The sequence below is a fragment of the Coturnix japonica genome, chromosome Z, assembly GCF_054131305.1.
Source record: "Coturnix japonica strain WE chromosome Z, WE-NBRP24, whole genome shotgun sequence".
Taxonomy (NCBI): Eukaryota; Metazoa; Chordata; class Aves; order Galliformes; family Phasianidae; genus Coturnix; species Coturnix japonica.
Genome location: NC_140702.1, coordinates 23,002,152 through 23,028,534, shown reverse-complemented (window position 1 = coordinate 23,028,534; position 26,383 = coordinate 23,002,152). Strand labels below are relative to the sequence as shown.

Here is a 26,383-nt window from a genome sequence, read left to right as displayed (position 1 = left end):
GGGGCACAGCACCGAGCGGCCCGCGCAGGGCAGGGCAGGGCGCGGCCCCCCGCCCCGGGAGGAGGGGAAGGCACCGCTACCTGCCCCCCGGCGGGGCGGGCCGCCCTCCCGGTATTTGGGGGAGCGTTGCGGCCCGGGGCAGGACTCAGCGGTGCGATGAAGGGCGACGACGGTATCGAGAATGTGGCGTTCGAGCCCCCTACCCCTGACTTCGGTCGGCGACGTGCGAGCCCTGCCGGGGCAGGTGCCGCTGCCGAGGCTTCGTCGGTGGCGGCCGAGGAGGGGCCCTGCGGCTGGGGTCGTTGCACCCCTGAGGTTCTGCAGCTCTGCAACAACCCGAAGGGCTACCTGACTGCCTACAGCATGCTGGCTATCTTCCAAGGTAACCCGCCCCGCCGCAGGTGCTTCCCTTCCCCGGATCGGCGGGGAGCAGGGCTGGGGCGGAAGCCGGGAGAGGCGGTGCATCAGCTCCCCGAGGTGCCGGGGTCCGATCGTGATGCTGAGCGGTGGGGAAGTGAACGCCCGACGTCTGAATGGGGAAGCTGACCGTACAGTGTTACTCAACATACTTGACTCTGTTCTTATTTTTCTTTCCTCCTTTTTATTTCCGTCAACCTCTGAGTACCACTGAGTCCATGATCCTATCAGCTCTTGACTACTGTATGTCTTCCCAGTCATTCACAGGGAAGTAATGTTCTTAACAGGCTGAAACTTAGCAAATTGCCTATGTACACTGATAGACAAAACTGGAGTGCACTACCTGTGTGCTTTGTTACCTGCCTGCTAATTAATAAAAATCCCTTGGCATGGCTGCGTGGGACCTTGGGTGTTTAGGATGGCTTTCATAAATGAGATTTTTGTTCTGTGGATCCCAGTCAGTCTGCCACCCAGCTAGCAGCTCGGCTTTTTGGGAAGGTGATGTTTAGCTTGCTTTTACTTTGTTATTTAGTTCAGGTGTGCTCATCCATCCTTTTTGTATTTGGGAACAAGACTTGTTGGGCCTTCAGTGAGCTTTAGGCTTAGCAAGTTGGAATGACAGCTGAGGGGAAAAGGTAGTGTTGGCATACCAAATTTGTAAACCTGAGGCTAGTAAAGCTGAGATCTTAATCTGTCCAATAGAACCATTTGATTCATATACTACAGAACCCTTGAACTTTATTGGAATAGCTGGAAAAGAAGGTTGCGTCTCTTGGGTGGGGAAAAAAAAAGCTATAAATATGTGCAACACTAATGAGCTTTGAGGCACTTGATGTGTGCAGGTCTTTTGCTGAGACAGCAAGTAGCCAGTACTGAAGGCAAACAGGACATAAATGTGAATTTTCCTGTGTGGAGTCAAGTGGAAGTAACCAGGATGGTCTTGAGAAAGCTGAGCTGGGGACACTCATAAATTACAGAGCTGCCTGTTGCTCATATATGTTGCTCAAGTGTCTCTCAGGGCTTTATCAGATTTTGATTTCAGCTTGCTCTGAATCTAGTCTTTCCTTAGCATATGTATTTTGGGTTAGAAAAGAAGCATTTAGAGAATTTGGGGCAGAAGCAGCTTTTGTTTGCCAGTATTTGAATGGCTGTGCTATTGTTGGTAGGGCCAGGAGGTGGTTGTAGTTACAGTTGTCACTCCATAGCTCAAATTTTTTTCTCTAACAGTAAAGAGAAAGGGAAGAGTGGAAAGACTTATTACAGAATGGACTGCAGTGGTAACTGAATTGTCAAAGACTTGAGAAGAATAGGGGTAGGAAACTAAAAATGGCCTGAAACTATAATTGAAAAGTTTCAGGTTATGCTGTACTGAAGAGCATCTTTACTTCTTCCAGCACTTCAATTTGTTAAAACAGTGTTTCTTAAAATTTAGTTAGTGCTAACTGTTTGCTTGGCTGAATGAATTTCTATATGACTTGAATTTGATCTCTTACTAGTAATAGGTTTGGTCATAAAGCCCGTGTCTCTTAAGAATCTCTTAATATGCTGTATGGTGTTCTTTAATGCATATATCTTAGCTTTGTTACTTAACTAGAGATATGGCAGACCTCGGAGGGTTACTCGTCTTATCTAGTCTAGATTTTGGGGCTTAATGTAAGCAAGCTCTGAACTTTCTTTGAAAGCTAATGAAAGTTTGGTAACTATAGACTCTGTGGTGTGCTTAAAGATGTGCTATCTGGACTTTTCTGCAAATAAAAAAAAGGATATTGGTCACTGGGGACTGATACTGTAACTTCTTTTCAGATGCAGAGAATAAGAATTAACTGACAAGAAATTCAGTGTAATATGTTACACTTTGCAGAAATGTTCTGGTGCTGCAGTTGAAGGGTTTAGGTATCTTCAAAATCCTACTTAGTGTTGCTGAAGTATTATTTTACTTTGTATTTGAATTATTTCATTTATCCTCCAAATTATGGAAATAATCACCAAGGATGATAAAATGTATCTACAAGATAATTTAGTGCTAATGTACCTCTAGTTTATGCCCTGGTGTGCTGAAGAATAGTGGAGTAATCTTTAACACTCTTATATTTACAGACAGAGTGAACACAGTAGGGGTAGTTTCCCGGCAGTGTGTGCGTAACCAAAGGCATCTATTTTTAGGTTACTTTCTCCTAGTAGCAGCTGATTTCCTGTATTTCAGCTTCTTGGAAGATTTGAGGTGAAATTTAAGTCTTCATTTCTGTCTGTTTTTGTTTCAAGTACAGGTAAAACCTGTATTTCCAGTGTAGAAAACTCTTCTTTGCGTAGAACGCGCTTACATGACTAATGCCTGATTTCTGTATGGCACTTGAATTGCATAAATATGACCACATCTTGTAATACAGTAACTTGATATGCTACAGTTCATATTTGCAGTAGTAAGCAAGGTAAAAGTTATCTCACTTTTTTGAACACAAGATAGATTGTTTATTGCTTATGTCAGTAGTGTTTCTTTTCAACAAATGATTGGATCTAGTCTTTGAAACTGTTCCGGGCTAATCTGGCTGAACACTTAAGTTAACATGAATACTTCATACCCTCATTAGTTTTGTCCCTGGAAAGACCTTTTATTTTAATTTAATTTGGTATTTGCAAACCATCGCCTTAAATACGTGATATATAGAACACCTGTTAAGAACTTTTTGGTAAATGGATAAGGGAAAAATGCACTTCTTTCCTTCTTATTTTGTTGGAGCAAATGACATTCGTTTATGAGTAATTTGGATTTTGTGCATCAGTTCACACTGTACTTAAGCTTCTAACTTATGTGGGAAAACAGTCAAGTTTTGGATGAGATCAGTTAAAACATAATTTCTTTTCTAGTATTCAACTGCTGAGATGCCCTTGTTTTTCAGATAGATCAGCTAGGTTCCTCCTTTCCTGAAGAAACTTTATTGGTTAATCACCAGATGACGGCATTGGAGAAGTTTAGCTGCCATTTGTTACATCTGCATTTTCACAGATGAATCTAATTATCCAGTAGAATTGCATTATAGTTGTTTTTTTTTGTTTGTTTGTTTGTTTTGTTTGTTTTTTTAATGGATGTAAATTAAAATTAACTGGTAAACTACAAGCAATGGACAATGTCTTCTTATTCAGTAATCAACTTGTAGAGTAGTTCACCTCCTTCATGTGAATATTTTAAAGCTGTAGCAAGTGCTCATAGTGCTCTGCAAGTAGGAGAACTTGTTTGTTCATTCCTTCATGCTACTATTGTTCTTTGGTCACTGCTCCTCTAGGGAGAAAGAATTAAGCTGCCAAAGAATTAAATAATGACATTGAGGCACACCTGAGTACTGCTGTTTGTCTGGTATAAGTTTGAGTGTAGTGGCTGAAGTGACAGGTGAAATTATTATCTTTAATGAAGTGACAGTAGTAGGGTAATCAAGATTGTGACAAAAGGTAAAGTAATGGTGGGAATTCTTCTGGTTAAAAACCCAGCTGGTTAATCAGTGTTTTTTTGATATGTTGTAGGCTGTAAGAAGGTCTGCTGAAGTTGAGCTTTGTGTAGTTGCATCTCTTGATAGTTTTCAACAATCTTAAATCCATTGCTGTCCCCAGCCATTAGTCCTCCAGTGCTGTTCCTGGAATGGCAGGAGAGAATCATGTTTGAGTTCTTAGAAACAGGAGGGATAACAGTAGGGCTTGTGCTGTAAGAGGTGCTCACAGACTTTTGATCTCATTTGCCTCTGTGATTGGGAGACCCCCTAACATTTTCCTACAGTATTTGTTTTATTACAGGCATGGTTTAGAGTATTGTGTAGTTAGTTTACAATATTATGAAGCATAGTTACATGTCTGACTAGTAGCAGAATGTTATTTTTGAGGCAGCTATAGTAAATGTATGGGCATTTAACTACTTCCTCATACAGAAGCAGAATACATGTCTGGATAAGAAATTTAGTCTAGTACTAATAACCAGCTTGCACTGGAAACCACAGCTAATGTAACTTATGCTTTTGGCTGTGTTTGTTTATTTATTTATTTGTTTTTTGTACTTCATTTTTGTCACTGCCTAAGCATAGCAGCTTTTTGTGAGGCCTTTGTTTTTCCAGGTCATTTCATACTTCTACATGAAAGAAAAAGATTCAGAGGGCAAACATTTTTGTCAGTTACAAGTAAATCACTTCAGTTGCTCTGAAACAGGTGCAATGTCTTTAAATCTTTATCTATATTTTTAATGTTATAGGTTAAGATGTCTGTTCAAAAGCCTTATATATTTCTTCTGTGGTGACAGGGAGTAAATAGTATCTATTTGATATGCATATTTAGAATATGTATCTAGTATTAAATAACTCTGTTCAATCTTAGTGAAGTTTGTGATTTGCATGAGAATACAAACTACTTTTTTTATTTTATTTTTTTTGAAACTGAAATACATTTTGTTTGAAATCTGCAATTCAAACTGAGTTTGTAATCTTAATAACATTAGCAGACCAAAGGGTATGATATTTTGCTGTACTGAGTACCTGAGTGTTAAATCTTTCGCCACAGGACAGAGCAAAACTGTATAGATTCTGTGCAGCTTGGCTGGCTGTAGGTTGGCAACACATGAATCCAGTATATGCTTGGATTTAATAGTTAATAAATAACTTAAAATGTAGCTTTGTTAACATATTAATTGTTAGCTTTCCGCTAGATGATGTTAAGTTTGTCTTTTCAATCCCATGGAATTAAGTATCTTTTATTAATTATATTTCTGTTTTTGTTTTCTTGTAGGCATTGTGGTAAATGGCCTGATAAACATCAGTATCACAACAATTGAGAAGCGTTATGAGTTGAGCAGCTCCCTTGCTGGCTTGATATCTGCAAGCTATGACATTTCTTTTTGTGTATTGTCACTCTTTGTATCTTTCTTTGGAGAAAGGCTGCACAAACCACGATGTTTGGCTTTCTCGGCTTTTATGCTAGGATTGGGCTCACTTGTATTTTCCTTACCACACTTCAGTAGTGGAAAATATCATTATGGAGCTAAAGTTGAAGGTAAGTTTATTCTTCTGAGAATATAGTTTTGTTTTTCATTATTCTTTGTTGCAACTTGGTGCAACTCTTAATTTGGGGCAGCCTAGTTAATTTTTGTTGATGGTTTTTGTTGGTATTCATGAATGCAATCAAAATTCACTCAGAGTAAAAAAGGATCTGCATTGTTACTGATGAATAAGTACCAGGTTAGGTCAGTGATGGGGAATAAATGTCAAAGGAATGCTGTGAGACTTACTGTCTGTTGAAAGGTTGCTACAAGTTCTAATTCTGCTAGATTTTGAATTATTATATACTGTAGAGGTATGTTTAGTAATTAATTAAGAAGTTTCACTAGGTTTGTCCAAAATGCTGATTAAACTTGTGGTGTTGATGTTTTGTGGGTTTTTGTGTTTTTTTTTTTTGTATGTTTGCTTGTTTAAGTAAAGAAGAAACATGCAATACTGAACTGTGTGGAACAAAGCAGTATTGAAATTGTGGCAGTATCCAACTTGGATGTCTTATAGAACTTTCCTCATAACTCAAGACTTTGAGTGCTGTGTATTTAATGCCATCTGCTAGTGGCACACCTGTGAGCAACAGGGAAACATACAGATATTTTAAAGAAGGATGACTTAATTTTTCATGGTTATCTTAATTGTTATTGCATTGCTTAAGCAAAATTCTTTAGTGACTAAGTATATTAATATGTTAACTAAAAAACTCAGTAGCTATTAAGCAATCTGGTGGAATGTTCTCAGACTTCCAGCTGCTGGTTCCCATTTATATTTTTCAAGTGTTAATCACATGATGCCACACGCTTCCATGAGCTGTCAAGATGTTGACTATTAGTTGAATAACTTAAGTAAATTACTGTTCCCCATTGAATAAATGAGGGCCTGAGGCAGAAGTTAATCTAGCTTTTAACTGAATAGAGCCAAATGAAAAAGTTTCAACAGATGATTACACATTAAGCTTGTTGCTGCTATAAGGGTTACATGCTTCTGGCTATACTACATACTCAATGCTTTGCAATTAATATTTATTACTCTCAAAACTCTCCAGTATGTAAGGGAAGCTGAACTCAATCTAAAGGAAGTTCTGACTTGTTTGTAGCTTTGTTTTCTTTTGCAATGAGATACTGGCAGCACAAGAGTGTTGAAGGAAGATAGCAAACTATTGCAGCTGGTTTCTTACCCTTACTGCCAGTTTTGATTGGTATCTGCGTCTGTTCCTGTTTTGTCAGTACATCTGCCATTTCATCTGCTAGTGAAGATGCTGTAGGAGTTGATGCCTTATTAGGGCTTGTATGGAATTTTGAAATCCAGAAGCTGTGTAGAAAGCTTCATGTGTTGTGTGTGCTTTTTTCCTCGTGGCCCTGTAAAACTAACTGAATTCATACTTCTTTCTTGACAGTTGTAGTGCAAATACTTGTGCTGTGACAATGAGCAGGTTTAAGGGTCTAAGCTGACTTTAACAAAACACTTTTGAAGACAAATGGCTATAGAATTCAGGAATACACATATTATGGCAGACACAAAGCAATTTACAGGTATTGTACAGCAGCGGCATCCTTTCACAGTGAAGTTAACCAGAGTACGTGATTTTATCGGATGTCTGGTTTGGCTCGTTCTGATTAGGAAGTATCTCAGCTACGCATTTAGTTGTAAAACTTAATAGCACCACACACACACCAAGCTTTTCTTGTTGCTTATCATTTGGAAGAGAATTTTGAAGACAGCATATTGGGAATGAACTCAATTTCTGAGTGCAACTTAGAAGTTTTGCAGTCTATTTTTTGTTAACACCTACTTGGTACTTTGCACCACCTAGTTTTTTACTTGATTATTTCTGTTAATCTATTTGTAAATACATTGAGCTTCACCCAGACTGTGACATTAAAGCACAGTTCAGTATAACGTTTCTTGACCACCAGGTAAATTAATTTATTACCTAATCTAAGAATTAAAGTCCTATAGAGTTCCTGGAAGTTACTTTTTTATCCTGAGGTGTCTGTGTACTTCTTTGTAGGATAGCATGTTTACTTACTCAGAACTATTCCGTTGAAAATATTTTTGTAATATCACTGTGTAAAAATAGCTAAATCAGTGTCTTACTTAATGAGTAGCTAACCAACAGACTGTCTGTTTACAAAAAAAAAAAAAAAACAACAAAAACAAAACAAAAAAAAAACCCTCAAAAAAACAACCACTAAAACACTTTGGTCTTGTCTCCAAAAATTCTTGAAACTCAAAACTGTGATGTAGGTATCATCTGTTTTGTTATGATGACATGTTTAGGATCTTTAAATTGTCATAGTGTCTTCTGAACTAGCTCAGATATTTGGAGTCAGGAGCTCCATCTAGTGGGGTTTTTTATAATTCAACAATTATTTGATTACTGAGAGTGTTCAGAAGGCTGTAAAAAAAAAAAAAACAAAAAAAAAAAACCACACACACATTTGAAATGGTGTTATAAGCAACGTATCTCTTACATTTGTCTTAATTCCTATTGAAATGACTAAGTTTGTACAAGGTGACTTTCATGCAAAATGGAAAATGTAGATCCTCGCTTTGCAGAAGGATGAATCTTACTGTGAGAGTAGTCAAGCACTGGAAAACATGACAGTCTCTGTCCTTAGGGCTCCTCAACAGCTTCTGAGCTGAGTTCTGAACAGTTTAATGTGGTGTCAGGGTTGACACTGGGTTGGGAGGCTGGAGTAAACCTCCAGATGTCTCCAGCAACCTGAATTATTCCATAGAACCCTTTTTTTAAAAAAAAAAAAATATATATATATATTAAAATCCCTTCTGTTGTGTATCTTTAGAAAAAGAAATATTTTGCTTATTGACAAATTTCTACTATTTAAGTGCATGTGGTGTGGCTTAACATAAATGAAAATGGGCAATAATCGGTCTGTTTTCCTGGTATTTATAGAGAACAAATTAAACAGTGAAGGAGACACATTTAAAATGTGTAAGAAGGCTATGGAATAAGTTGAATGTGTGAGATGCCAGCCTCTAATTTGACTGTTTTCTTTCTTTACCATTGGCATGCCTGTGGATTTCCTGTTGGTTTTCTTCTCTGAACAGACCATCAGATAAGTCAGATAACGGATAGAGCTACTGTTCTTTACACAATTCTGGTATATTTCTCTATACAACTTATATATTACAGAGTTACAGAACATCTGTTCATAGAAACTAAGAATTTGTCCCAGAATTCTTAATATTCCTTGAAACAATCTTCCCCATGCAAAACCTACAGGACAGGCAAATTTTTTTAAGCTTAAGAGGGAACAGAAACCAATCTATTCTTGTATTTCTTCACATCTCATTTTTTAAAGTACTAAAAAAGTAAAATCCTACACAAAAAAAGCCAGCCACATCCAGTGTGAGATGTGAGTAAAGCTAGTCTTGACCTGTGTTATTTCTAATTAAAGTAATTGCTAAAGCATGTCACAGCTCTGCCTTCTTGGCTAGCATGCTGCATTAGCATTAAGTCTTTGGGAATACTTATCCTTTGCATAACTTGGATTCAGATAGGCATGTTGAGGTAAAGAATGGAAAGAGGTATGTAATTACTGACTATTTGAGATAATATTGTCATTAAAGCAGTTCTGCCCTTCAAACAATTAATCCAGTGGTTTTCAGAAGGAAGAACAAAATAAAAGGTGGATAGAATTGGTTAGTCACCCATCTAAACTTCTACCAGAGCTTGGCTTATCTCATGTTAGACTTTTGTGATCATGTAAAGCCAGTGCTTTCTTTCCCATAGAGATCATAAGACTGTGGAACTAATCCAGGTTAGATTTAAGCTGTGGTGCACTACCAGACTATTTGACTGTTCAAGACCTAATACTAGTAGGAGAAGAGGGGGATGATTAGAATTGCTGAAGAAAAGGTAGTAAGTTGTCATTTGATGACAATTTTGACCCTGGGTTAAACTAGTCTTGTCATAGTTTGTTTCATTACTGAATACTCTTTAGAGAATGTTTCTTGAAATGGAATATGGAGTCCATGACTCCAGTCAGTAAGTGCATGTATGTTTGCTTAGCTAGAAATCAGTAAGTCTAGTGGGTGATGCAAAGAAAAGGATTATAGGTATATTAAACTATATGTACGAATTAAATAAGTAGTTAAATGCTGGTTTAGACTTGCCTAATTAGCATTTAAATAACTGTAGATAATCTCTATATGCTGTGTGCAAATGTGTATGTTAGCAGAAAGTAGTAGGATATGCTGTCTTGCAATAGATAACTTTAGATGCTGTGCATATAAACAGTAAAAAGTTAACTGGATGTAAGACCTCAGTATTGATCTTTACAGACAAATTGTAAAGAAAATAGGTTGACAATAAGTGGAAAATACACTTTAGGGTCTTTTGAGAATATTAGAACATACCACATGTGGCTTCAGTGAAACACTAAAATGAGGCTTGTTCCTGATGGAAAAGATTTTAAATGTTATTAACTCCCCTTGAAGTGAATATTTAATGATTCAGCATTGGCTACTGGGTGTGCAATAGCACTGGTGTACCTGATATGTGGTACATGACAACTCTACTCCTGCTATGGAGCTGCTGCATCTGTAGAAAGGAACGATAAAAGCCAAGAATGCATTTATGACAATGTTGGTCAGCCTTCTATTTTTTATTTTTTTATTTTTAAAAAAAGCTGAGTGGCAGGATTTTTCTCATGTGTTATGTTTTGTGAGCCCAAAGCATTTGTCAGTGAACTTACCTGACTCAGAAGTGGTTTTCATGTTTTCTCAGTATGGTTTGTTTTCACCAAAATGACGGGTTTATTTTTATCCTCAAGGTTGTACATTCTTCTGTGGAGAAGCTTGGAAAGAAAGAAACATGCTCTTCTTTTGATCTTGTCCGTTGGGATTGTCTGTTACTGAAAGTGTGGTGATAGGAAGGGGAAAGAAAAGAGAAAACATACTGTCTTCATGTCTTTTTTTTTTAATTCTCTCTCCACACACAGACATACAGGAGCAGAGCAGATGCATTCTGCTCTACTTCCTTGTTGTGGTGGTTTGTGTTGTAAAACTTCTGTGTGTGAGGGTGTTCTGTTTGTTTTGTTTATAACTCTGACTATGGCAGTTTGTTCTCTAGTAGTCTGACTTTCCTCTTGCTGTTCAGGCCACTGTGTTTCTCTGCTAAGAATGGAGGCTGTTGCTAGTGCTCCTCTGTAAGGCAAACCGAACTGAAGTGTCTGTTTCCTAGCAGAGCTCCCTAAACTGTTGAGTAACAATTTAACTTTTTTGTGTGTGTGTGTACAGTTGGTCAAAAGGTTGAAATGTTTAATAAGGTTATTTCATCCATATTTTCTTATTGGTAAGGAAACAAAAGTCTGTTTTTGTTTGCGGTGATGATATTTCTGTAAGAGGGTATTATGTAACTGAGGGTTAGCACAGTAATGCATTGGACAGGGTAGGTGTGAAAACTAGAATGGAGCCTAGGTGTAACAGTAAGGAATGTATGCACTCATAATATGTATACGTAGAATATATAAAAATGACATAAATGCATGTTCTTCAGTTGTGACGAGCTAGGTAATATGTCTTTAAAATTTTGTTTATATCCTCAGATACTTGTCAAATCTCAGGAGCCAGCTCTACTAATTCCACTTGCAGTGCCAGCACAAAGTCTTCACTTTTCAGTTATCTCTATATTTTTATACTGGGGCAGCTGCTGTTGGGAGTTGGAGGAACTCCACTATATACTTTGGGGACTGCTTTTATTGATGATAGTGTTCCAAAGCACAAATCTTCTCTTTATATAGGTAAGTTTTAAATCTGTTTATAATACATTGTCTGGGGAGACCACTGATTACAGTATCCAATGAATTGTTTTATGTATTGACCTCAGGCTCATCTTTCATAATTGTTTGCTAATGTGCATAAAGTGCTGCTGTAAGTATAAAGTATTTTCAGTAGTAATTTTGCAGGGTACGAAACTTTGTGTCCCTCTCCTGCTGCTGTTTTGTCATCTCATTAACTGAAATTGGTTAATATAGCCTTCATATAAACATAAGCTCAGGCAAGATGTCTACTGCCAGTATCTGGCCCTTACCCATACCAATTAGCACTCTTACAGGTTGGCAGCCCTATGTATACAGGGGTTCTTATGAACATTGTGTGATCAGTGCAGTCTTCTAGGTACATACAAATATGGCACTTAAGCATACTATTGATATTTATTCCTGACTTATTTGAAAGTAAAGGGATTACATGGTAATGCAGATAATAGTTCTACAGATAGAAATCTAAAGAATAAAACTTCATAGTGTTTTCAATCTTTTCTCTTAGGGGGAAATCATTGAGGTCTTTATCTACTTGCATGCACCTCTTGCTTGACTGTTCCAGACAAGCCACCTCATCTTCTGCTAACAAATTGTCTAGTTATTTATGTTAAATAACAGACAGCTTTTAATTTTGTTTTTCTTTACTGTCAGTTAAGGCTTGCATGTTTTCTGAGGATAGTGAAATAAATAGAGCAGAGATAGTACTGTTAGTATGATTAGGGGTTCAATAAGGGTCCTGAAAACTCAGGAGAATCACGTCAAGAGATTAGTGTAGTGGCTTAAAGCATAATTGACAGCATGATAAACCTGATTCATTTGCAGTCCTTTGATACCTGCTGAATGTAGCAGAACAGTGTATTCTACTTGATAAAATAAAAACTGGAGGAATTACAATGAGTGGACAGGTAGCTACATTAAGCCTGTAATATATATATATATATTTTAACGTTAATACACTGTATTGAAGATGAAAAATAAATTATATTTTTTGATACAAGAAGGCTTGTTCAAGGCAGGAAGAAAACAAACCACCCTTAAGTTGCTCTTAATGCCTATAAATAACTGCAGCACCTTAGTCTGGAAGTCAGTAATTCAGAAGCTGATATTTTCATTCTTTTTGAAAATGGGGATATTTTGTAAAGACTTCTTACCTTGCTCAGCTGAGGCATTTAAATCTAAAGCCACGGGACTTTTAAAAATTTCCAAATGATAGTTTAAGCTGAATACTTTGCAGGAGGAAATAAGGATCTTAAAAGTTTGAAGTTCTGTAAGATGAATGTGAACTTAACTTAGATGGTTCCTATGAGCTTGTTGTTATAACTAAAATAGAGGTAAATTTAGGATTCATCGAATGCATGTTTATTCTAACTTTCTGGTCTGTCAGTGTTCTTTTCCACTTTCCCCTGCTACTATTTCTTGCTGTCTTAAGAGAATGAAGTCATGCAGATACTCATAAAACAGACACTGGAAAAATCCTAGAAGTTTAGATTCTTTAACATGGGTGAAAATCACAGATCTTTGGCAGTAAGGATGCATGTCTTATTTTGACAGCTTTAGTTTGTGAACAGTCTTTCAACTAGTAGTAGAGAGAGTTCTTCTGCCAATGATGTTAAAGTGCCACAGAAAGTGTCTGATACGCCAGAGAGACTATTGTGACATCAATAAAAGCTTGTACTAACACAAAAGGAATGTAGACTTACGACTGCTCTTCAGTAGGATATTGTTACAACTACAGCTTTAGTGTTTTTTACCTAACTGCCAGAGGCTTGCATCAGGAATTTAAAGTGAGTCCTCCAGTGGCAGATATTCTTCCTGTCAGAAACTTGTAATGGAAACCTGTATTGTCATCTTGTCAATTAAAAAAGAAAAAAAAAGTCTAAAAAAAAGTCTGTACTCAATTGAAGATCAAAGTATGTAGGTTCTTAAAGACAGCATGCATATGTTTCTAGCAACTGATGCTTGTAATAACTGCAGTTAAGAAACTTTTATGCAAGGTAGCTTTTGATTGCAGGACAGGATGTGCTAAAGGTGGTCTAATGATGTACATAAATAGTGCAAGTGAAGTATTGATATGTTAAGCCTCCGAGATGTAGCTTTAGTGAGAGCTGCAAATTTCTGTGTTGAGGTAAAGGTATGAACATTTTCTCCTACACACTGTACCTTAAGTAATGATGCTGAAAGAAAGGGTTGAATTACAGAAACGATTTGGTCTAAAGTTGAGCTAAGGAATTTCCTTAAAAGGAACCTAAAAATAGATGGTAAATGATGTATTTTCTCTTCCAGGAATTGGCTATGCCATGTCATTGCTTGGGCCTGCTTTTGGCTATGTCTTAGGAGCACAGCTACTTAATATTTACATTGATATCAAGATCCCAGAAAGGCAAGATGAGTCTTCTAGTTTCTATTTTGATTGGCTAATAATTCTTATTAAAATCTTTGACTCTTCTTCACATGAGGAAGATAAATGGTGTGGGTTTTTTTTTTGCATGAAAATACTGATCATGAGTGTGCTTTGTATTTTAACAGGTAAACAATACATTTCAATACACACAGAAAAGAAAGTGACAATGTTCAAGGACCTTTAGTCTCATCTATTTTTTAGAAAAAAGAATATTTCACTGACATCTGAAATCAGTGACTTGAGTTCATCAGTTCTTCCCAAATTATTTTTTCAGTGCACAGATGGACCGAGATGACCCACGCTGGCTTGGAGCATGGTGGATAGGATTCCTTGTATGCTTTTTTGCAATTTGGTTTCTGATAATACCATTTTCATGCTTTCCAAAATACTTGCCGGGTAATTTTTTTATTTGTTTTTTAAATTCTTTTCTTAAATGGGAATGAGAGCTACTTTGTAAGAGAGATCTCTTTCTATCTTCAGGATATAGAGAGCTGGGCTCAGAGGCTGATTCCTCTGATTCTTTTTTTCTCAGTTAACTGTGTAATAGTCCAAGCCTTATTGAAGTAAAACGGTATTTATTACTATTCAGCCTTTAAAACAAGGGGGATTAGGCAGGGGAAGGATCTTGAAAGTACTAGTGGAAAGAAAGATGTACAGTAGAATTGGAAACACGTAGAATATGGAAAATGATGGTCAGAATTTGAAAGATGCTTTCAACTTGGTGCACACAGAACTGTATTTAAGTAAAAATGCTTGCTTATCAACAGAAATCATAAGGAAGTCCTACTGACTGAACTCGTCCATTATTTTCTTTGACTGTTGCGTTAGAGCTATGGGTAGAATATGAATACAGGTATTGTGAAGCAGTCTTAAAAGAATGTCTTTAATACATTTTGTGCTCATTCAGATATTATCTAGTAGTTGCTTGGAAGAGCATCTGAAGAAACTTTCCATGACTTATGTTGAAAGAAAGGAAAAATGAAGTAGTGAACCAGGCAGAATGTAAGGATTATTAAAACAGAGAATGGAATAAGAATGTATAATTCTTATTATATCATTGCTAATCTCTTATTACAGCCAAGGCTATCAAAGGGAAGTATGATTCCTTCAGTTAAAGTTTTTTCACAGCAAGAAATTATTATCCTCTTGGTACAGGTCAATAGAGATATCCAATTAGTCTTATGGTAGAAAGGAAGCATTTATTGTAATACTTCTTCTTGCTTTAAGTCTTGAGCACTATTACTCAACATCTTTGTCAACAAATATTCCCTTTTTGCTGTAGGAACAGCAAAAATACAGGCAGAAAAAGTCTCTGAAACCCATAATGATGGAAGTGAGGCACTTGTTGAAACAAAGAATATTGGAAAAAGTTTTAAAGACTTTCCTATTGCTCTCCTGGTAAGAAAATGTAGAATTTACTAAAACTGATATATTCTGAGAATGAGATTCATTTTCAGGTGTTAAATGAATGTTTAGAGAGGTAATTCCATTCTCACAGTGTTATGACAGAAGATTACAGTGTCACTGAGAAATAAAGCATATTACATTTTTCTGATGCTTTTGATTGCTAACATGAACAGCATATTTGTGAAGTTCTGCGTGAAAGTGTCTGCTTGAAAATAAAGTGACATCTAGTTTATATGGTGATTGTGGAATGGTGAAATAAGGCTCAGGAAAATACACTAACTTTTCTCCACAGATTTTGTTGAAGAATCCCGTGCTTATGAGTCTAATACTAGCCAGTACCTCAGAAGCTTTAGTTGCCACTGGCTTTGCCACATTCCTACCAAAATTTATAGAAAATCAGTTTGGAATGACATCAAGTTATTCAGCAACTCTTGGAGGTAATGTGTTTTTTTTTGCTTTTTATTGTTTGTTTCTTTTTTAAATCTTTAACACTTTTACTGTGTTATAGCTGAGGTCTAATATAGTTTATCTTGTGTTGTCTAAGATTTTTGAGAAGTTGTTTGTATGAAAACAACTTCTTTATTTATTATTTTTTTTAAACAGCAGGAACATATTTTAAGCTGTTTATGCCTGCCTGTTTAAGAACCCAAGTTCTTAATTTACCAAGGGCGCAAAGTTGTTTGTATGTTCAGTAAATTTATAGTAAATTGGAATGAGAAATTTGTACACTGGTGGCAATCTTATTCCTCTATTTTTGATGAATGGAATTTAATTTTCTGTGTTTAAAATCTGCTAAAGGAGCATGAAGCTGTAGTCCCTCTTATTTCTGTTATAGGCAGAAGTAATAGGTAGAAAAAGGAAGGCTATGAAACTGATGGAAAAGCTGCACTAGGTAGGATTGCATGAGGAAGCCTGATGTAGTTTTTTTTTGTTGTTGTTTTTGTTTTTTTCCCAAGGAGAGCAGCCAGATCAAGGCAGACAAGCCAAGAGATACTTGCATTATGGCCAGCTTTGTAGTTCTGGAACGCCTTGCTAAAATACTTCAGCTACATAGTGCTGCAGTATAAGCATATGGTAGTTGAAGTTCTCTTTTTCCCCTAAGTCTCAATGACTTAGTCCTCTAGGTAATTCTAGACAGCTAGTGCTGTTATTATTTGGCATCATTGCTTCAGAGCAAAGTTATCAGCAAGTTTCCAGTAGAAATGCACTGGAATATATACTCAATTGTTAAACTGTCATCAGCAGTAATGAGGTGAAAAATTTTTAATTTAATTTTTCCCTGTTCTATCTATATTAATTTGAGTTTGATATTTGTAGCATTAATTAGATGTAGAGTTTTGAAGAAATGCCTATGGTCATGTTCAAAGCCGGACTTAAATGAACTAAGAGCAAGGTAGTCTTGAGTGTTACACTTCGAGCCTTTCACTGTGTGCATCTGTGTCTGTACAGCTCTGCAACTGTACCTCAAGTCTCTAAGAGTCCCATGTCAGTTCAAGTTATGCCTTTGAACTCTGTTTTATTGGAGTTTATATGAAAACCTTCAGTTATCTTTCTGAAGTTCTAATAGTGTGTAGAGGTAAATCTGTTTAGATTGTGACAGCAAAACTGACCTATCTAGGTCAGTGCTCTCTGAGAACTTTATTTTTTAGTTTCTGTAGATGCTTCATTGTATCTTTTTCTGTCTTCTGTACAACAGAGACCATGTTCTATTTTTTAAAAGTTCATAGTACAGATTTGGAATAAAGAACATAGATATGAAAAAATGCTGAGAAGCCATGGAGTAATATTTTCATAAAGCAGACTGGTGGTATTCCGAGATTCCTGCCCCAAATGAAGTTCCCCTAAGTAATCTTTGTTTGCTTTATTGAGCTTCAGTTTTGTACATCTATAGATTACCCTGTGAACCTGAACTTCTGGGAAGAATACAGATAATACAAAGGCAGAATAAATTGCTTTCACAGAAACTATTAAATGTTTTACTCTACATCATAGGATGCAACCCATATCTGTTATGATTTTATTTATTTATTTATTACGTAACATGAAATTGCTCTCTGAATTACTTCACTTACTATGTTTTGCATATCTGTATAATTGCTGCTTTCTTGTTTTCCTCTAGGGCTTGTATTAGTTCCAGCAGCAGCGCTGGGCCAAGTCATAAGTGGCATCTTGGTATCCAAGTACAAAATGGATTGCAAAAATATAATCAAGTTCATAATAGGCACTTGTTCAGTTGCCTTCCTGTTAAACACCACCTTTTTAGTTGCTAAATGTGGGAATGAACCTTTTGCTGGCGTTTCCGAAACATATAATGGGTAAATATATTTTGATGTATTTTTGGTGTTAATGTTTTAAAGTAAGAAAACTACATTATAGAGTACAGAATCTTAAAGTCATAATTTTACCTTGATGTATGAAAACAGAACAGTTTTACAAAACTCAAAACCTTGTTGTTGGGGTCTATGAAATAGATGATGAAGAAAACAATGATATATGTGCAGCTTCTCAGTTCTCTGAGCAGACAAGTCTGCTTGACTGAAGTTAAGTAGGAGGGTGCAGTTCCAGATGTAAGTGGTTACGTTAGTGACTTCTAATCTTGCTGCATTGTTTCTTAAAACTATAAATTAAAGAAATTGAAATGTGTATGTATGTGGGAGGGAGAAAGAAACTAAAAAAAAAAAAAAAAAAGCGGAATTGGATTGACATACAAATCTTTCTTTATCTGTTTCTAAATTGAAAAAATCTGTGGAAATAATAACACAAAATAACTACTTACAGAATAAATAAGAATTACTTCTAGAGTTGTGTCTACTAGAAATTGCTTTATTTTTGAGCAATTATGTGCATAAGTCTTATTGAACTAAATATTGAGACTTTTTCTCCTATGAATAATGTATGACTTATTTACGTGTCTGCTGTTTTTTAAATTAGTTTAAAACTATTATTATTTCAGAACAGGCATGCTACGTAACTTAACAGCACCATGCAATGCTAACTGCAGATGCTCCAGCTCCAGATACTACCCTGTCTGTGGCAGAGATGAAGTCCAGTACTTTTCTTCATGTTTTGCAGGATGTGCATCGTATAAACTTATTAACAAGAAAAAGGTGCTTCATAATATGCAAGTAGTTGTCCTAACCTGTTTGTTTCATACAAAATATGTTCTGTGTGGAAAGTAAGGTCTCTAAAGTGATGGTTACTACAGGGAAATCTAATGTGAATTGGGAGCATTTACTTGTAAGTAGGGTGTATGCTGATATGTTTCTTATTTGCCTAGTGTCTTATTGCAAATGTTACTTATACTAGGCCTCCTACTGCTGAAAATTCAAAGCAAATCCAGGTTTGATATATTGAGTTGGACACAAAAGTAGAAATCAGCAGCTGCCTTGACATTAAGCTGCAGTTCTTACCCAGTATCTTAAAGCATCATGTAACATTTATTTTATGCATGGCAGTCGGCTTCTGTGTGTTTGGAGAGTCAAGTCCTGGAAAATGATTTTTCTCTAGCATATTCTGAATGCCATGAATGTAGTAAGTCACAAAAGTGGCTGATTATTATCTGCTTTCAGCAAGGGAATGCTTGAGCAGGGCTGTGGGAGTGTAGGAAGAAAAGTCTTAAATGTAGGCAAGCTGAACTAGGGGACTGTCTGGGGACTTATATCAGAACAGGATGAGGGTGTTTTGACATTTTTTCAGTGGAAAGTTCAGATTTTGCTGTTATTTTTCTCTTGGGGGAAAAAAAAACAATACAACAACAACAAAACCTACTAGAATGAATATAAATAAAGAGCTTAAAACTATTCAATTTGATCACATCCTTAAAATAGCAGCCAAACATCAATTCTGTTCTGTCCTGCTTAAGTCTTCAAGAGTAGATTTCGTCTCTCTTCCTGTCAAGTGCAGCCTATGGTGAAAACCAGTTTGTTTATAGCAAAAAGTGTAAAGCCATGTGAAATGGGACTTGCTGACAGCTCTGCAGAGAATGTGGACTCTTGCATTTATCCCAATTGTTCTGTTGCTATATTACTGTATTTGTACTACCAAACTTGAAGAAAAACTGGAGGAAACAGTGACATAAGTAGCTTTGAATCTGAAGAACAAACCTTATTTAAGAGACAGCATTTTTGTAATTAAAATTGCTTGGAGTAAAATTTTTTAATTGTATGGAAATAATCAGCAGCTTTGGTTAAAAAACAAAGCAGCTACCAGTAGTTAACCTAATGAAAACAGCTTTTGAGAACCATGTTAGATATATTCTGCTCTAAGAACTGCTGCTTTTGGATATTCTTTCTTCTGTCATGAAACTTTTCTTGGCAAGAGAAACTAGTTTCATCTGGGGAAAGAAAGGAGCACTTCATCCAACCCCTGAAATTCTGTATGGTGTTAGGTTTCTTTTGAAGAGGTGATTTATATGAAGACAACATAGTTTCCAAAATAATGTGTTTTTAAAAAATCTTCAAAGATTTGTGATAGGATTTGAGTGTGAAAGACAGCTTTGCATTGTTTATTCTGCTGGTGTTTGTGTATAACATAGTGGTTTTTCATATCTGTGCCTCTGACTCTAGAATCTCTTTATTTTAAGCTTTTTCTGTTTGAACCTCAAAATTTTCTGCACACAAAATAGAGACTATCACTGTTTTTGATTACAAAACCTAATGTAATTATGGGTCAGGTGATCATTGGATTAGTCAAATTCTGAAAAATCAATTTTAAAAAATCAGGGTTACACTGTATGGTACTAAGGAAGTAGACTGCTTCCCACACTGTAAAGTCAAGGCTTTTTCTTGCATTCACTAGGGTGCAGACACACAATAACTACCATACTACGACATCTACTCAGTTTGTTTTATAAATTATTTGTAGACTTACCACAACTGTTCCTGTATTGGGAAGCCGAGGAGAGAAAACGTTTCAGAAGACTTTCACTTTGAAGCTGTATCTGGGAAATGTCCAACACGATGCAAAAATTTAACTTTATTTCTGATCTTTTTCTTTCTTGCTGTCATTTTTACATTTATGGCTGTTACTCCATCTACTGTGGCCGTTCTCAGGTATGTTTTCTGGGTGTTAGAGAAGGGTTACATTTAAGTGAAGACTCAGATCAGTGAAACCCTTTAATTTTGGAATGTAGTTTGGGTTCAACCTAATGTGCAAAGGGTTTCCTTTTGTGGTATTTTGTGCATAAAGCAGGCAGTACTTAAAGGAGAGATAGTTGTGCCACTGTTCGTTATCATTAAGTAGGTACTGTTTGAATCAGTAAAAATAATCTTTCCTTGTTGTAGAAAAAATAGAAGCACAAAGCTCACTGTTTCATGGCAGCATTCATTTGACTGCTGGGGTCAAAAGAGCAAGGAATAAATTTGCCATGTTGAATGTTTCTTTCATCCAAAAACTACTCTCTGTATGGCTAATTACAGGACTTCAAGTTGTACCAAGAAAATAACAATCAGTCATTATCCACTTAATTCTTATTCCTTCTGCCTCAGTTCAGTTCTGGCATGCAAAATTGTGTTTTGCCAGGAACTGTAGACTACCTTTGCTATCATATTAATTTTGTCATGTTGGGACTCTGTGGTAGTTAATATAAAATGTGACAGCATGTATGTGGCTGTTACTTGTTGTCTTGGCTGTCTTGCATGCAAACTTGATTTATTTTCCTTGGTGTGTGTGTGTGTGTGAAGGTAGAGATGTTTTACTCGATTTGACTTGTATTTCGAATATTTCACAGGAGAAAATGTATTTGTTCTGTAGACATACTTGCATTTCATATGTGATATGTGAAGAGAGGGCTAAGTGTGGTGGCTGTTAAATTTGGGGTTTTTTTTGTTTGTTTGGTTTTGTTTTTTTTGCCAACTTTCTGGATAGTGGGGATGGGCAATGATACTGCAAAAGTAGTTTGAAATAGTCTCTGTTAAGGGGTGGTGTCCACCTGGCCTTAAGAGTTTGTCATGTTAGTCTGTGGGCATATCATTGTGAAATGCTGTGCAGTCTTCAGAACTGAGCTGACAATTTTATTTAGGTAATTTTGAATAATAACACTTTGAATTTGGAATCTTCATACTCTTAATCAGAAACTGTGAGATAATTTTTGAGTATTACAGAACAGTTCCAGTGATCATGAACAAATTTAAAGTGCTCAATCAATGTGAGTTAAAGTGCTTGAGAATATTCTTATATGTATCTCTTCAGCAAGCCTATTCTGTACACACTGAAATGTAAACCTGTGTGTTCATGACAGTATTCTAGTGCTAGGAAAAAAAAACAACAGCAACAACAAAAAAAAACATCTACACCATAAGACTGCTTGTTCTCCTACCTCTAATTGCCTTTATGGGTAGGGGAATGCTAACAGGTGGCTTCCACTGCTCATATTGGATGAAGTACTTCAATATATTTAGTACAGGTAAAGAAAACACTACAGAAACAAAATTGCATGAATGACATAGAGTAGGTTGCATTTAATATTTATATACTGTCTTTAAAATGTGATGAAGATGAAATAATTTGCACCTAGGGAAATATCTGAAAGCAATGGGTAGGAGGTAAATTCTTCTAGTGTTGCATAAGTATACTAATTTGTGAGATAGGCCAGAACTGATTCCCTGTGAAGTGGGACAATTACATATAAAGTTGTACTGTGTTGTGAGTGTTGTGCTGAAGCCATCTCTACTAATATATTGCTTCTTCAAGAATAATAGCTCAGGATAGCATACTAGCACTGTCCTTTAATCCTTGGTTGTTCTGTGTTGGGGGGGGAAGGGGAGGAAATGTTTGACAGTATATCAAAGCACTGCTAGTAAGCTGGGATTTTACTTGTTCTCTTAAACATGGTTTGATGTACAATTACTTAATAACCCATAGGAGTTGTATCTATTCTTTTGTGAAAACAGCTGTTAAAATTCTTATTTGTTTTGTGCACTGGATTTCTAAAATTGTCTGCAGTTAGCAGGCTAAAATAATACAGTAAGATAAAGCTTCTTTAGTGAGAAGTATAGCTGGAAAAATAATCAGTTAAAAAAAAAACAAAAAACAACTGTTTTCTTGTAACTCTTCATTACAGATGTGTGCCAGATAAGCAGCGCTCATTTGCTCTTGGAGTGCAGTCAGTGTTTCTACGACTACTAGGTATAACACTCTTGCTGAAACTCCTGTCTCTGAATAACTTGCTTCTCTAAGACTATTTTCTAGACTTAATGATGCATTAAGAAACTTCCAGTGGGGCTTGTAGTAGTGTCTCCTTGGCTTAGGGAATACACTTGTTAGAAGGCAGGTGCTATCACAAGTCAAATTCTTCTCTGAATAGGTCATGTGTGTTCATGTTAGCTTTCCCTGCTGTCATAGGTAACTATAATTCTTCCTGCAAAAGGCACCCTCTCTCACTTCTCCCAGTACTGGAAAATGTTGTATTCTCCAGTGGAGATCCTATTTAGAAGCTATGGTATGGAAAACAGCTTCATATATCTAACACATGAAGTTCTACAGTCACAAGAAGGTGACAGTCTTAACCAGTAAGGTTACTGCTGCATGTGCTGTTATATTTTTAAAGGGGACTTATGGAGTGTTCTTTTCCCTTTCAAATCCTTTTGGATTACTGAAACTATAAAATTACACATAAACTGTTAATTGTTCAGCCTTCATGTGGAAATTTACTATAATTCTAAATAGAAATAACTGGATAGGTAAATCAATTTCAATTTAAAAAAAAAAAGTCACTAAATGTAGGTATTCTCTGAACTGCTTGTTTTAAGGTCATTTTTTTGTCTTGGACACTGCAAGTGGTGTACATAATACAAGGCTGAGTCAAGGCTTAGTTGCTGGCGAGGTCTGTGTATAATGACTTAGTACTGCAGCCATTTTTTGAGATCATTTGTCTGTTAATGTGAGTGCTGTTTTGGCACACACATTGAAACGCCAGGAAGCCAGGTTATTCTACTAATGAAGTATAACAAAAATAAACATAATCTCAGGCAGAAATTAAGTAGGATATAACGTTAAGTGTTGTAGAAACCCTTCAAAAATTCTACTGTGTTGCTATGTTTTTTTTCTTTTGTTTTTTTAGGTACTGTTCCTGGACCAATTTTATTTGGTTTTGCAATAGATAGCAGTTGTTCTCTGTGGGATATCAATGAATGTAAAACTAAAGGAGCCTGTTGGGTTTATGACAATGAAAAAATGGCATATCTTTTGATGAGCATAAGTAAGTAACTTCTTCATACTAAATACATTGATACACTGATCTTAGCTACCTTGACTACTGCATGGGAGCTTTTTTAACACAGCCTTAAACTATTTTTTGATTAGCAGTTAAGACAACAGCAATAACAATAAATTTTGTTCTTCCTAAATAATGAAAGCAAAATACTGGGAGAAGGAGCAAGATCCTAAGTGAGTGACTTTTAAGAATGGCCTAGAAGAGAAAACAATTCTTCTCTTCTGAATTTTGAGTGATTGGCATACATTTCAGTCTTACCTATTGTGGTTTGTTGATAGCTTAAGGTCTAAAGAACTTCTGTTATATTCCATTTCTTTTCATTCAGTTAACTTATGAATTCAGTTAACATCTCTGAATACTAGCAAAAAAATTTCCTAAATTCTTTAACAGGCAGTTACTTTTTGTGTGTGTAAGATGCACATATCTGGAGGAGGGAAGGCAGGCTGTGATTTTTAAAATGCAGTTGTCATACCTTCTAGTGGCTGTGATATGTAGAATGAATAAACTGCTAGTACTAATCTTCAAGCTGAAAAATCAGGAGTCACAACATGAAATGTCAGGATCTCTTGCATGTGGATGTATTTCAGTGGTAGACTATGATCCCATCCACACCACTCAGTGCCTTTGATGGATAAACTGAATGACCTTTTACAAGGTAACTGAGGGAGAATCCTTGTCATGACCAGTTCTAATTTGTGGCAAAGAGTACTGACACAACAAAGAACAGTAGTGAAGCAAGAAGTAAGGAAGACTTGCAATTCAGGCTATGATGTGGTGAAGAAATAAAGAACTGAAGTAAGAGTAGTAGCTGCTGATGCAGGCAAGAACCAGCAGGCAGATAAGCTCTCTAAAGTCAGTTGGAAGATTAGCTTTACTTGCTCTTTGAGTCAGTCTATTCTATTATGAATTTCAATATATTTAAAATCTGACAATGTTTCAATGTGTGAAACAATAAATGGCTGAAATACTCTTGTCTCACTATCAAAGGTGACTGCAACAAGGACTCTTCTATTCTTTGCATTTAGGTGCGGCGTGCAAAAGCATCACAGTCATCTTTGTGGTCATGGCAGTGTTTTTCTATAAGCCTCCACAACCAAGACCAGCTCTCCCACGAGAGGATTCAGAAATGGTATCTGCTATATGTGCATAAATTGGGAGCTATTTTCAAAACAAGCTAGGAGTAAACTCTGCTGTGTATATTTGAGAGAGACCATTAAATTTCTAGCCTCATTTTTAATATTTAATTTATAACTTGAATGAAACATGGTAGAATATTCTAATCTGTTCTTCCCCAGATTCCCCACCTCCCATGCTCCCTCCAAAAAAACCAAAACGACATAAGACCAACGCAACAGATAACCTGAACTGGAGACTGACTGTGAGCCATGTATGTGGAACCTGGTGCATTGAAGGATAAACTGTCAACGCTTAAGATGGGGATTATTTGAATGTGCGCTAGTATGTTAAATATGAATTTTGAGTGTAGATATACCCGGGGATGTGCAAGTATGAACGTGTTTTAAATATTTTTGCATGTTACTTTAATGGTGTATGTTCACATATAAGTATTTGTAGAGAACTGTAAACTATTATAAGAAGCTGCATTTGTGACAGCAAAATGTTATTTAAGTGCCTTAATATCTATTTGAAATCTGTATGGGAAGATGCTGTCAAGCTCCTTTCTTTAGGCATAATTTTTTTTTTTCTATAAAACTTTGAAAATAAAATCTGCTTCCTTACAACTTTTTTGTATGCATGTTATTTCTGTGTGACTGAATCCTAGACTTCTCAACTCAAAGAAATGCTGAAAAATGGCAGAAAATAGGTATGCAAGAAGCAAAAGTAGAAAAATGTGTCTTTGGTTGTTGCTCTTCACCTGTGTGCTGTCCTCTGTTAAAACTGTTCTTGCTTAGTGCACCAGATGTGACTTAGCCACTGGTATCAAATATTAAACTTCACTGCCCACTACTGAAATATTCAATATTGGCTGGATTATTTTGGTGAGCAAGTTATTCTTGTGTTCTTGTTTTAGTTAATATAAACCAGCCTTCTCTTGTGCTGATGATGCGTGCCAGTTTTATGTAGCTATGTATACCTGTTTTCTCTGGTTGAGTCCAATCACTGAGTCTACTAAAATTTTTAAGCAAGAATGACATCAAAGTAATCTTTAATCAGAGCATCTAAATGCAGCTTTTGAAGCAGGCAGATATAATTAAACATCTCAAAAAGACGTAGATTTTCAGTAGTTTTTTTTTTAAACTAGAACCATTCAGAAGGGCAGAACTAAAAACACCACAGTAGAATACAAACCTTAAAGCACAAAGCTTCATGTTTTTTGAGACAGAGGAGTAAAGCAGTAGAATATATCTGAACTTTCTCTAGTTGAAAGTATTATGAATGAGCTTATAGAGGTGGTTAACTTGAAATAACTCAATACCAATCTTCTCTAAAGTTTAGAAATAACTGCCCAAGACTTAGAGTTTGGTTTCTGGCTCCAAGCTGCTTTGTGTAGGGTGTAGCAAATCACATAATTGTATTAATGGTGTGTGTTACAGTAGCTATATTGTCAAACATGTCTCTCTCAGTCTGACTTAAGATGTGAGATCATTGTTTAGTTTCTACTGTTTAACATGATTGAACATATTACAAAATTGTGGAGCAGAGAAACAGGATATTCCTCCTCTTCTGAGGAAGTCATTAGAACTTGTAGTTGCTATTGGAGTGGTTGTTTGGGTGGAGAAGGAAGGAAGTATTGCTGTGGAGTTACAGTTAAATTAAAAGTTGCAACAGCCTTCATTTTTGACTTGCTAAAGATTGCATTCACTCAGTTAGGAGGGGCACCAGAATGACCTGAAAGGAAACCAAATATTTAGAACTTGGGAGGCTTACTTATTTACCTTGTATTATAGCGATGTTCATTCTGCAAACAATAGTAGTAGATGGTGTGTCAAAGGCGTAACTAAGTTCAGACAAACATCACAGACAAGCTGACAAAGTGTAGCTTAGGTAACTGAAGGTGGATTAAAAACTGCCCAAATGTCTTAACCTAGTGTGTTGAAAGTCAGCTGGAGTCAAAGCACTAGTAGCCTACCCATTGGCCCAGTCCAGTTTGAGTTAATGACCTGTGTGATGGATT

At 36.3% G+C, this 26,383-nt stretch overlaps 1 protein-coding gene across 4 annotated transcripts; it reads left to right on the top strand.

Annotated features, from left to right (window-relative positions):
* On the top strand, nt 1–24,989 carry SLCO4C1 (solute carrier organic anion transporter family member 4C1). Of its 4 annotated transcripts, XM_015849476.3 has the most exons (14): nt 1–382; nt 5,179–5,442; nt 11,012–11,206; nt 13,511–13,607; nt 13,903–14,024; nt 14,911–15,026; nt 15,328–15,472; nt 17,155–17,350; nt 17,989–18,142; nt 19,899–20,086; nt 22,096–22,160; nt 23,095–23,232; nt 24,273–24,376; nt 24,543–24,989. In XM_015849476.3, the coding sequence occupies exons 1-14, from the start codon at nt 157–159 to the stop codon at nt 24,609–24,611; spliced, it is 2,079 nt and encodes a 692-aa protein (XP_015704962.2). In that variant the 5' UTR covers nt 1–156; the 3' UTR covers nt 24,612–24,989. The 4 variants fall into 4 exon arrangements, 3 of the variants coding, with proteins under 3 accessions (XP_015704962.2, XP_032297273.2, XP_085385826.1); XM_032441382.2 differs by lacking the exon at nt 24,543–24,989 and having other exon boundaries at nt 24,273–24,529; XR_014939704.1 differs by lacking the exons at nt 19,899–20,086; nt 24,543–24,989.
* Nucleotides 24,990–26,383: the final 1,394 nt, after the last annotated feature.

Coding starts and splice junctions, on each gene's coding strand:
- SLCO4C1 (XM_015849476.3), top strand. CDS start 157: ATGAAGGGCGACGACGGTATCGAGAATGTGGCGTTCGAGCCCCCTACC. Junction 383..5,178: donor CATGCTGGCTATCTTCCAAG/GTAACCCGCCCC, acceptor GTTTTCTTGTAG/GCATTGTGGTAAATGGCCTG. Junction 17,351..17,988: donor GTTTCCGAAACATATAATGG/GTAAATATATTT, acceptor TTATTATTTCAG/AACAGGCATGCTACGTAACT.